Raw genomic sequence first — 13,165 nt, 5'->3', positions numbered from 1 at the left:
ATTGTCATCATCAATCCGCATATTTAGGCCTCACAACAATCCTGTAAAGGTAGGATGGCAGGTTATGATTTTACCCTTTCTCCAGATAAGGGAATCTGGCTCACAGATATCAAATGACCCATCCAGAGTTACAGTCAAGAAGTAGAATCAGAACTAAAGAACCAAGGACTAAGGATCAAGACTTTTCAGTACACTGTGTTGTATCATATCATGGTATATTTTTTTTGGGCTTATACAGTTCAATATACTTCCAGAGGACAGAATTACTACTGTTTTTAAACATTTAAACACTCAAACAATTTTAAGCAGCACACGCTGATAGCCATGCTAAGAATGAGTCTTTGATCCAAAAGACACTTGCATCTCTTCTAAGTACTTCAAGAGTAGTAACATGATTCAGACTTTTAAAGAGAAGTCTGCACTGCATAAATAGGCTGGCAGGACCAGATGAACCTGTCACCAATTTTCCAATATTCAGAATTTCCTTTAAATAGTTAAGATGTATATACCCCATGAAATTTCAGGAGTTCCATGTTATGATTTATGCTGGGCAGTGGAAACAGAATGGCATTTAGAGTCAAAGTTCCAGTTCCAGTTCCATCTCTCATAAGCAAGAGATAATGGATAGTCGTGTCACTTCTCTGAGCTTCAGTTACTGATCTGTCATATGAAGACCTACTTCACAAGGCTGTTATGAGAAATAATGGAGATGATGTAGGTCAAACAGCTTTGTAACTACAAAAACTATACTAAGATGTGTTAACATTACTATTAGCTACTTTGATTACATTGAGGGCTAATACTAAGCATTCATTCATTTTTTCCATGGAAAATGGGTGGAAGACCAAGAAACAAACATATGTATTTCTCTTTTGATTTTAAATTAAACAATAGTGAATATTTTCAGTTAAGACACAAGAAAACACAGAAGACATAGGATCATCATAGCAGTAATCATAATACATTATATTTGTGTTACACTTTACAGTTTTGAAAGCATTTCACCATACCATCATAGAAACATAAACGTTATCCTGTTTGTTCACAAATGTACATTAACACACAACAAAACTTCCACTCTTACACACTCTTTAGTGCCTCAACATTAAAAAAAGAAGGAGTTAGACTACATAATAAAGTTCCCTTTTAGAGCTATTGTATTTATGATTTTGGGCCTGTGGTTAAAAAAAAGCAAAATCATTTAACAGAAAGAAAATTCATAATAGTGGGACACCTGGGTTGCTCAGTGGTTGAGCGTCTGCCTTTGACTCAGGGCATGATCCTGGAGTCCCGGGATCGAGTCCCACGTGGGGGAGGACTCTACTCCTGTAGAGCCTGTTTTTCTCTCTGCCTATGTTTCTGCCTCTCTGTCATGAATAAGTAAATAAAACCTTTTAAAAAAATTCAAAATATTTAAACATCAGAAATGAATAAGTGACTTTAAAATATCACTTTTCAGGGATCCCTGGGTGGCGCAACGGTTTAGCGCCTGCCTTTGGCCCAGGGCGTGATCCTGGAGACCCGGGATCGAATCCCACATCGGGCTCCCGGTGCATGGAGCCTGCTTCTCCCTCTGCCTGTGTCTCTGCCTCTCTCTCTCTGTGTGTGTGACTATCATAAATAAAAAAAAAAAAAAAAAAAAAATATCACTTTTCAAAAAAAATAATAAAAAATATCACTTTTCTTACATCATATAATTAAAACATGTCCCAAAATATCCAGAAAATTGGGTAATGGCATTTTGTAGTTAAACTTACTAATAAATTCAAGAATTACCGAATATTTCCCAAAAATTGGATAACTAATTGGATTTACTAATGTAAGATTATAACTCAGTAATTATCAGTATACCATACACAATACAATATAAAATATACAGAATACTAAAACGAAGTCAAACTCTTATAGTTCAGAAAATAATTTAGATTATTTAAGTCCCTCAGATACTGTAATTCTCAGCAATAATAATTCACTATTAAAAATATAAAATAACTTCAACTGCTTAAGGTCTCTGTCTTGGTATATAAAGTATCAGATTCCATACTAAGAAAATAAAACCACTCCTAATAGTACCTCATAGAACCCAAAAGGGAAAAAAAAACAAGTTTTTTACAGTAAAAGTTTTAGCAGTAAGTTATTAATACTAAAACTTAGCAAGCACCTATTATTTGCAAAGCACTACGCTAGCTACCATAATTCAAAATTAAATCAAATCCCTCTTTCTCAGAAGCATAAAACTTGGGCAGCCTGGGTGGCTCAGCGGTCTAGCACCGCCTTCAGCCCAAGGCCTGACCCTGGCGACCTGGGATCGAGTCCCACATCCGGCTCCCCACATGGAGCCTGCTTCTCCCTCTGCTTGTGTCTCTGACTCTCTCTCTTTGTGTGTTTCTCATAAATAAATAAAATCTTAAAAAAAAAAAAAAAAGCATAAAACTTAAAGGCCAAGTAGGAATAGTACCATGGCAGGGGAGGGTGAGAGCAGGGGCCCTCTACTTGGGACTACTTAGGTCTTTTTACCCAGTGATTTCAAAATCAGAACCAGTCACATATCTAATGAAGAAACAGTCCATGTTTTTCATGCACAAAACCCATATGTGCATTTTTTTAATTAACAGTGACAGATTTGTTATGATTTTACATATACACATAGTAAAGCTGCCTGGCCCAACAAAAGTCACCAGGTGATTTAGTGAAGTCTAGAATTGGGAGTCAGGAGATCATTTCTAACACTAATTGGAGGAAACAACACCAGTATTCTCTGGCCATCTAACACATATTATATCTTTGGGTGATTTATTTAAACTTCTCTAGGTCTGTTCCTGTATCTACAAATGTTTAGAGTCCAAAAAGTATCTGGATTGAAGGTTCTCACTTTATTTTTTTTTTTTAAGATTTTATTTATTTATTCATGAGAGACACAGAGAAAGAAAGGCAGAGTCACAGGCTAAGGGAGAAGCAGGCTCCCTGTGGGGAGCCCAAAGTGGGACTCAAAAGTCCCGGGACTCCAGGATCATGCCCTGGACCAAACAGAGGCACTCAACCACCGAGCCACCCAGCCATCCCTGAAGGTTCTCACTTTAAATGAAGATTCCTGGGGGGCCACTCCCAGTGATTCAGAATTTCTGTGATGGAACATAGGAAGCTAAATATCTACCAAACACCACAAAGTGACTGAAATACACAGGTGGTCCTCAGTCACACTTTAGGTCATCACAAGTCGTAGTCACACCAGATGTCTCTAACGTCCCCTGTATAAAAAGATGACACAACTCATTTCAGCACCAATGCCTTAGGAATTCTGGATCTAGCATAATGTGCAGGCCATATAGTAGATGCTAAACAAATTTTTAGAGGAAGAAAGGGAAGAAGGAAGGAAGGGAGGAGCCCAGATAGCTAACTGGTCATATTTTTGGCTAAGAAATATACAAAACAGTAGTAAAATTAAAACTGCGCAAAACACATCAGCTGCCAAAGAACAAAAACCTCAGTCTCTACACACATACAATTTTAAGCATTAAGATGAGCCACTGTCAAACAGCAAACTACTAAAGAGAAAAAAGGGAAAAAACAGTACACAGAAGCCAAAAGAATTTTAGTGGAAAATTACTGGTGACTAAAACATAGCAACCGTTTACTCTGTATAGAAGAGAACACAGAATTTTAAGGACTGGGACATGGAACTAAAGTTTGAAGGTACTGGTTACTCAAATGCATAAATTTCAGTCGGGATAAAAGAATATGGATTCCAGAAATATTGGTGACAATATTAACTTTTGTCCATTGTTTAATTCCATTTTCCCATTCACTTACATTATAATTTTTGAGATGTTTTATCTTCACTTCTGATGATCTTCAAATGTCAATGGCTCTTAACACATTAACTGTAAACAAACACACAAAGGAACTTAGGGGAATTCAGATAGTTAAGGAACCCTACAGTAAAGTATTCTAAATTATCCTGTAAAGCCTGCAGGGGAGGGAGAGGCCCGAAGAGGCTTTGGTACCATGTTTACCTGCTTCACAATTTATCTGATGTTCAAAATGCAGTGTCATTCTAATGACACTATCCTCTTTATCATCAAGCAAAGAAAAAAAAAAATCATTCTTTTTTCTGTCAGAAGCAAAAAACAATCAAAGCCGGAGAAAATTCTCTCCAAATAGAGACACTCTGAATTCACTGATGTACTGAGTATTAGTATCTTTTTCCTGCGTTACAGTGTAGCCAATCAAAGAACTTCATTTCCTTGCCACTACCACTTAATCAAACCTTCCCTAGGACTGCCCTATAACTACCAAGTTTTGGCCTAGACCTAGAACACTAAATCTTCAGGCATGATCAGTTCTTTACAAAGACATTGACGTTAAACAGACCATTTGAATCCAAATGTCAAAGTGCTCTCCCTAATCTCCAGTTTTCTCATCTGTAAAATAGAAACAATGATATTGTTTATTTTATATGAGGATAATATGAGAAAATGCATATTAAGGGATTTAGCACCATGCCCAGCAAGCACTCAAAAATAGTAAGTGCTATTATATATACTACTAATAATCACAACAATAATAAATTTACTTCTGGAATAACTGTCTACCACTTGAAAAGCAAAGTTTATCCCAGGTGTTTATATTTTTACATACTACCTTTGGTTAAAATGAAAGAATATTATCCAATACCAATAACAGAAGACATCTGTATTATATAAAATTTTATTTTGGACTTTGCTGGGCATCCCAGCTCAGCTCAAGAAAATTAAGGCTTGAGATCACTAGCCTATCTTCAGTCAAAGTTATTATTCCTTTTGCTAATACACAACCTTCTAACATAGTCTACTTAAAAAACCGCTCACTTGCAATTATCTGTGAAAGGAGATGGATATATTTGTGACATATGCCTTTTAAATCCTCTGAGCCCAAAGAATAATGCCATACCAACCCAGAGGAGACTTCTCTACCCTCTTCAACCCACTCCCAAATGATTAAACACCTATGTTTGACATTACATGCTTAAAATATTAATATTTAAGTTCAAAAACACAAAAAATGCATAAACACAGATTTCTCTGAGTTTCCAAAATTTTAGGTCAAAGATACAAAAACAGTCAATATTGGCAAAAGCACTGATAAACCAACATTGCCCCAGATGGACAGGTTTATTTCCCCTATGGAGACTAAACTTTTGGAACTGATGAGAAAAACCTAAGTGGAACCTGATGCAACATTTTGGGGGGAGATAAAACACATGGATACATGCCTGGGAAGCAAACTAGAAACAAAAGAAGAGTAAGCAGTGTTGGCCACCATCCTCATTACAACCACTACTTTACCATGCAATTCCTTGAGCTCTTCAAACAAAATAAAAAATGAAATAGAACAGATGATCATTTTTCATTTGATTTCCATTTGCCTTTCACTTAATGAGTTGAAAAGTATTAAACATACCGGTTTTCCGTTATGATCCCAGGATTATAAAAATCTGGCCCAAGAAAATACACAAAGAAAGTACAAAGTTAAACTCAAGAGTTTAGAGTGTTCCAAGATAGTTTTCTTTTTTGGTCTGCTACAATATATCATATCTCTTAGCATATTTTCCACTTCGGTCACTGCTTTTGCAAGTCTAAGAATGTATCTGCTGAAGTATTGTCAACTTTAACCGGAAATGGAAAATGTCTTCCTTGCTAAAATGATTCATTTATATACTATGGAGAAGCTGCTGTCTCCAATGCCTATTCTCTCCTATTTCTTACAGATAGAACCTCCAATTTTTAGCTCAGCACAGGTTTCCCAGAAAAGACTACATATCCTGGCCTTCCTTGTGTCTAGGGATGGCCATGGGACCACATTCTGGCTAACTGGATATAAGCTTAAAAGACTAGATGTAACCTCAAAAAAGTATCCTTTAAAGAAGGAAAACACGCCTTTCTTCTTCCTTTCATCCTTCCTTCCATCCTTCCTTCTGACTACAATGAAAGCAATGGTTAGAGCTCCAACAGCAATTTTGGTTCATGAGGTAACACTGCAGTAAAGAGCTGTGTTCTTATTACTTCAGGTCCACTATATCAGATTAGTATTGACTATCTCTGGGCATTTTTATGTGGGAGAAAAACTAAAATTATCTGTTTTAGGCCACAGTAAGTTTGGATTTTCTGTTATATTCAATCAAACCTAAACCCTAACCTTAAAAAAATAAAATAATAGGAGTTTTCCAAATATCAGTATTTAGGGTTTTTGAAGTATATAGTTTAAAACATATTTTAGGGCAGCCCCGTGGCTTAGCAGTTTAGTGCCACCTTCAGCCCAGGGCGTGATCCTGGAGCCCCGGGATCAAGTCCCACGTCAGGCTCCCTGCATGGAGCCTGCTTCTCCCTCTGCCTGTGTCTCTGCCTCTCTCTCTCAACCTCTCTCTCTGTCTCTAATAAATAAATAAAGTCTTTTATTTTTTTTTAATAAAGTCTTTTAAAAAAATTTAAAAAAACAGATTTTAGAAGTGAATTCTTATACTGAAAACATAGTATCTGCCTTTATTTAATCTAGACTAAAAAGTATTTAAAGACCCCAAGAGTTAATCTCATAAAGTAAGTCTTTGAAAAGTCATCAGTGATTGCTGCTGTAAGTACTAAGTACTTGACAGGGGAAGAACTGTGAAGTTGGAGCGTTAGTGGTCTGTAGTGATGGCAGCACTGGCACACACATAAAAGCACATTACGAGGGACAGCACAATGAGTTCTGTGTAAGAAAATTACAGGAAAGGGAACTGAGACTATTATTTTCATTAAGTGGGCATCTTCTTCGGATGCCTGGGTGACTCAGTCAGTTAAGCATCTGCCTTCAGCTCGGGTCATGATCTTGGGGCCCTGGGATGGAGCCCTGAGTTGGGCTCCATACTCAGTGGGGAGTCTGCTTCTCCCTCTGTCCTTGCTCATGTGTTCTCTCTCTTGCTCAGTCTATCAAATAAATAAATTTAAAAGAAAAAAAGAGGGCATCTTCTCTAGTCCCTTCGATTTTAATAACTTCGTACCAATCTTTTGTTTTCAATAGTTCCATTTTTAACCTGACTTCCTGTGGGAAGAATGCTTGTAAAGTCACTCCCTATCCTTGACTATCAACTCTCAATAGTTTTTAATCCTATCTACAGATTTAACTAAATCAAACAATAGGACAAAGATAGCAAGTGCTTTGCCTATTCAAAACTAATTTTCTTAAAAAGAAAAAATAGTCTCTACTAAAATCTAGAGAATTTCCACTGGTCAAGTACTGAATCACATGCAACCTTTGGCCCTGTTGATTTTGAATACAATAGCATGAACTTGGCAGCTTTACAAAATAAACTTACTGATTTCTGGACATCTGTATCTGGGTATTTCCTTCCCTTGGGCGTAATCCAGACTTTACTGGTTCAGGTGATGGCTTCCTGGAATTACTTATTTATAATGTTTTTTTAAAATTTATGTTACAACTACAGATTTCACCAAGGACTTTTTTTTTTTTAATTTTTAGATTTACTTATTTGAGAGAGAGTATGCATGAGAGTGAAGGAGGGGCAGTAAGAGAGAGAGAATCTCAAGCAGACTCCCCACTGACAGTAGAGCCCCATGCAGGACTTGATCTCATGACCTGAGCTGAAACCTAGACTTGGGCAATCAACCAACTTACCCTCCCAGGCACCCCAAGGACCTATTTTTAAGTAAAGGCTTAAAACATGTATTCCTGATGTATTACTCATAGCTGAGAAAGAAAAACCACAAGAAATTTCCTAAAAATCAGGTATCATAAATCTCAAAGAGATGACTTTTACCTTTCACTACTTCAGTCAATATTTCTACAAAAATGCTTTTAAGTAATCAGCTTATGGTAGCTGTAACATAGACCTTAACTTAGTCTGTTTCAACAAATACTGATGGAGTTACTAAAAACAATTCGTAAAAGATCTAAAGCAGTGGTTCTCAAAACCTAGTTTTAGTTTAGGATCACCTGGAAGACTTGCTAAAACACACTGTGGGCTTCACTCCCAGAATGTTTTATTCAATTACATCTGACATAGCACTAAGGAATCTGGATTTTTAACAAAGCCCCAAAGGATTCTGATGCTACTTATTTGGGATCTACTGACTGGTCTACATTAATGGAAGACTACTGATGATAGCATAACGAGGAAAGAAAAAAAAAAAAACATATATGGGACCCAATCTCAACTTTAGTATATTTGTATACTTTTGATTAGTAATTAATCTTTTTAAATTTTCTTTCAGAAAAATCTACACAGTAATTACTGATTAGTTCACAATAATATTGGACCTTATCTGACAGAAATTTAAAAATCTCTTAGGGTCCTAGAATAATGAAATACAAAATATGTATGTCCAATATTTGACACAAGGTGCTAATTATTTTGCCAAGGTTGGAAATTCAACCTATAAGTTTTGCTTAGTTCCATAACTAGTTTCTACCACTAATCCTGGCCAGTTGCCTCAGAATACATGCCAAGAGTCACAAAGGGAGTGGGTAACAATGTGCGATTGGACACAAATCCATCACCACTACTGGAAAACAACTCAAGAGCACATGTCCTACCAATATATCAGCTCTAAGTGACCTTGAGGCTGAAACTAGGGATGACCTCTTACAAAAAATGTGTTTCAGAAAGCTTAAAAACTCTTCTCCCTTTTCAGATTATAAGTACCATATACATATAAATATGTAAATATAAATGCCAAAGAATTTTATTCACTAGAAACCAACTGATAAACCAAAATAAACTGAGACAAACAAGTGGTGCCCAGAATAACTAGAGAATGAGGATATATAAAAGATGAAACAAAACAGACATTTAAAAAGATGACTGACATAAGTCAGACAGAAAAAGACAACAATCCAGAGTAGTAGATGGAAAAGCAGGTAGGATAAAATGAACACAATGTTATGAAGATATATGACTGGGCACAGAAAAGATAATGTAGCCAATAGAATCAGCTCAGTGTGTCAAGAGGCATCATGCAAAAGTAACTTTAAAAAAAAAAAAAAAAAAAAAGTAACTTTAGTAGCCTGAAATTGTGTCTTTATGGGCCAACTTCAACATAAGAAAACCTTTTTTAATGCTTTGAGTGGAGACAACAAAGAAGAGAGAACATTCAGTCAATATTTCTTTATTTAAACATTTAGTGGACACCTATTTGGCATTAGATGTATTAGCAGGTGATTATGCAGGGTAAAAAAGAATCAAAGAAATCCACTCAAGCAGTACATTTTATAACAGTGTACAAACTGAAAAAAATGGAAAACCAGATACCAAGATAGTGACAAATCCTGCTGTACAACTTAAACAATCTAAGGCTCAAGCCTACCTACCTATCATATCTAGCCTACAGTACTGTTTTATCTATATCCTGTACAAATCATACTTATGTCAAGAATCAGAGCAAGGGCAACAAGAATTAAATTATGGAATAGAGCCAGATTATCAGTGTGCTGAAGTGAATTTTTTCACAACTCTCTCTCTGTGGGGCTAGACACATTGAAGAATAGACAACAAAGGATATACAAGAGCTGATAAACAAGCAAGATTCACCAAAAAAAATTACTTTTTTTTAAGGATGCAAGATGACATAACTATAGCTTATTAGGAAACTACTATCTGGATATCACATAAAAAAAATAAAATAAAATCACCCTTTTGTGGCCAAAAGCATCAAGCCTATGGTGACCTAGAAGGCAAAGCCAGAAGTACTAGCAACTCCGAGACAACTACATAGATAAACACAGATAAACAGACATATCAAGACTCGACATACATTTAAAGATTTTATTTATTTATTTGAGAAAGAGAGTGTGCACACCAGGGTGGGGTGCAGCAGAGGGTGAGACAGAGACTCTCAAACAGACTCTGTGCTGATCACAGAGACCGACTCCAGACTCAGTCCCACAATCCAGAGATCATGACCTGAGCCAAAACCAGGAGGACACTCAACCAAAAGCCACTCAGGTACCACAAGACTCAATGTACATTTAGCATGAACTATAGGTCTCACAAAAGCCAGTTGCCCAACCTGAATGGGGTGTGTCATTTTCAAAAAACAGTGGGCAACCAGAAGGATTAGTGTATTATTTTTCAGATTTATAGTCCTATTTCCCAGAAAAACATAAAACTTACAAATTAACACATTTCAATATAATATTTAAACTGAATTAATCTAATAGAATACTTGAAGAAATCAGATAGGCATGTATTACCAACTTTGATTACAAATCTGACTGAAGTCTTTCTGCCAAATTGAAGATAAATATGCAGTTACATAGTTTCCATTTTCAAACAAATAGGAAGCATTTTTTTTTGCATGAACAATTTTTCTTGAAGCTAAACTCAACAGAAACTTATATCAATCTAGTCTGTAAAAGACATATGGAATACACTGAACATATTAGCTATTGTTGTATCGGAACAAATTCACGTGGCAATTTCCTAATTGAAAATTTGACACCGAAAATTTCCTAGTTGTAAAAAAACAGAAGGCATAAAAATAAACTACAATTTAAAGGCAATGTTTCTGCAGAAGGCTGAGACAATACAGTCCAAATATTGATATTTTGCTTTATTATAGGCTATCACAGTAAAATCATAAACAGCTGGATAGCCAGGTAGCATAGCTATTATAATCATGGTTTTCTGCCTTCTCACCTACAATTTATTGTTTGCCTAGATTAAGTTTAAATTTAAGCTAACAAGTGTCTACAATGCAACTATTTTACACTGTTGATCAAACATGTGTAATGATTCTTAAAAGACATGAAAAAATTTAGCAGGGTGAATTCTACATAGTAGACATTCAACAAATGTTATTTTTTTCTGCCTTCCAGAGGAAAGGAATGAAAGCTGGCATTCTCCTACGGAAAGTAGATCATACTTATATTTTTGTCCAGAGAGGAAGAGGCTAAATATTCTAGTCAAAACTATCTCAAGGAGTTAATTTTCTTAAATTCATGTCAGTAACATAATTTTTAATTAAGAATTAAAATATATAAACTTTAAAGTTACTGGGCTTTCTTTGGGGAGGGAATAAATATGCTTAAGTGGCACAATTAGGTACGTTAATTTGTAATAACAGAGTTATTTAGTATAATTTAAAAACTCCATAAAGGGAATATCTTAGTAATTGATGAGAATGTATCTTAATCATTACTGTCATTAAGATAAAGAATGACAGAATTTTAGAGCGCCAAGGGGCGTTGCAGGTTCTCTAGATCAATTTCTTTATTTTGAAAGATGTGAAAATTGCAGACTGGAAAAGTTAAATGATACAGGCCAAAAAACTAGCAGAGCCAGGGACTTTTAAGAGTCTGAACCTCCTAACTTCCAATACATTCTTCATCCTAACAGACTCTGCTGCCTCCTGCGGTTCCACTTCCTCTTGCTTGGGTGAGATTACTGGTTGCCTCATTTGTTTTCTTTACATTCTATTCTGAATCATAGCTGCCATTTGTAACTTTCCTATACAATTCTAATTTTACAACCTGTGTTCTGCATAATTTTAAGCTAAAAATGTAACTTAAATTTCCTAAATTTCAGAGTAATAAAATTTTTAAAATACTTGAAACAGATGTACAATATATGTGATCGAATGCAAAGAAAAATCCTTCTCTCCTGGGTAATTAAATGTATAGATTCAAAAAAAAATTTTGTTGAGAACCTCTGACATGAAAGGTGTCTCTGTTAAATGCTGGAGATAAGATAGTAAGATGTGGTCCAGTAGATTACAGTCTCGCAGAAAATAATTAATCCACGATTACACTGTTTGTTGAGAACTCTGAAAATGGTGGGAGCAGGTTCCCAGGAGTGCATTAGGAAGAGAATCTAATTTATAATGAAGGAAACAGCTAATATTTTCACAATAAGGTCTGAACAGTAATAGGAAAACAGCTGTGTCACTCATATTTAGTAGAGTGCAAAATGAACTAAAAGTTAGAAACTTCTATTTATTCTGAGGAAAATGAAATTTGTGTTTTCACACAGATTAGTATCTAATAACTCTAATAATAATTAGACTATTTTTTGGTAGAAAAGAAGCTTATTTTATTGTGGCTACATAACAAACACAGGTCATCTATTATTTTTTCCTTAGATTTTAATTCACTATTTTAAAACCAAAGGGAAAACATTCTCTGAAATATGTCTAGTTTATACTCACAACAGCTATCTACAAAATTGCATACTAAAGTCCTCCTCAAAATTCCAGGAAAAAAAAAAAAATCCCATCTGGTCACAAGAGAAATAACCAGGAAAACCGGTAGCCCCAGAAGGAAGAAAGCTAACACTCATTATTCAGTCAGGGTTAAGGACTGCTCAGATTCCTAATGATTTTCAGCTGCAAGATTTTGAAAGGCGATGTACAGTGGGCATTTTTATTTACATTTTTAAAGCAAAATGGGGAGAGGGGGAGGAGTATATGGAAAATCATGAGAAATAAAGTGATGGGAAAAAAAAAAAAAAAAACGTGAGCAAGAATCCCAAAATCGAAGACATATGAATAGATGGAAGCAAGCCTGGAGAACGGTTTGGAAAAGCGTATAGTAAAGAAAGGCAGGGAGGAAAGGAGGGGTGGTGGTTGGGGGAAGGGCTGTCCAAAAAAATAATTCGAGAGGGAATGAGAAACAAGAGATACTAATGAACTGGGGCTGCCTCCACCCGGGATTTAAAAAAGATGGTTACAAGAAAGGTAGAGGCGCCGGTGAAGCAGCAATGAGTGTTCACCTTCCCTTCTCCCCAGCCTGCAAACCCCAGAGGGGGAGGAAGAAGTGGCTCCCAGGTCCCAGGAGAGGAATTTCGGCGCAGCCATCAGGAAGCAGAGTCGGGAGCTGGGGCCCCCCCGCGGGTCCAGGCCCCTCTCCATCCCTCTCGGGCTCCGGGCGCTGGGCGCTGGGCGCTGGGCGGGGCCCGGGGCATCCCGGTTACCTGGACAGAGAGTCCACGCTGGGCGGCCGTGCTGCGGCCGGCTGGGAGCCAAGACTCTCGCAGCTCGAGCTCTTCTCCATGGCGCGGCGGGGACAGCGGGACGCAAAGGCTGAAGCGACCTCCGCGGCAGCGGAGCGGGAGGAGCGGAGGGCGGAGTGCGCCGGGCAGGGGCCGCGGTCAGGCCAGCGCCGGCCCGGGAGGGAGACCGGAAGCGGCCATGTTCCC

The 13,165-nt window shown here is 36.9% G+C and overlaps 1 protein-coding gene across 11 annotated transcripts in view; it reads right to left on the bottom strand.

The window, feature by feature from the left end:
• The window catches only part of MTMR2 (myotubularin related protein 2), a 121,531-nt gene extending 108,451 nt beyond the window's left edge, over positions 1-13,080 (bottom strand). For 7 of the 11 annotated variants that reach the window (XM_049098785.1, XM_025419205.3, XM_049098786.1 and 4 more), the window contains exon 1: positions 3,811-3,881. Coding sequence is in view for 2 of the 11 variants with exons in the window: in XM_025419198.3 (XP_025274983.1) it covers positions 12,941-13,020 (80 nt within the window). In the remaining 9 variants the exon portion in view is untranslated. Of the gene's footprint in view, positions 1-3,810; positions 3,882-12,940 lie in introns of those variants that run through there. The other 4 variants (XM_025419198.3, XM_025419199.3, XM_025419200.3 and 1 more) reach the window with 3 other exon arrangements.
• Positions 13,081-13,165: the final 85 nt, after the last annotated feature.

The sequence above is a fragment of the Canis lupus genome, chromosome 21 (assembly GCF_003254725.2).
Source record: "Canis lupus dingo isolate Sandy chromosome 21, ASM325472v2, whole genome shotgun sequence".
NCBI classification, from domain to species: Eukaryota; Metazoa; Chordata; class Mammalia; order Carnivora; family Canidae; genus Canis; species Canis lupus.
This window is presented reverse-complemented; position numbering and strand designations above follow the sequence as displayed.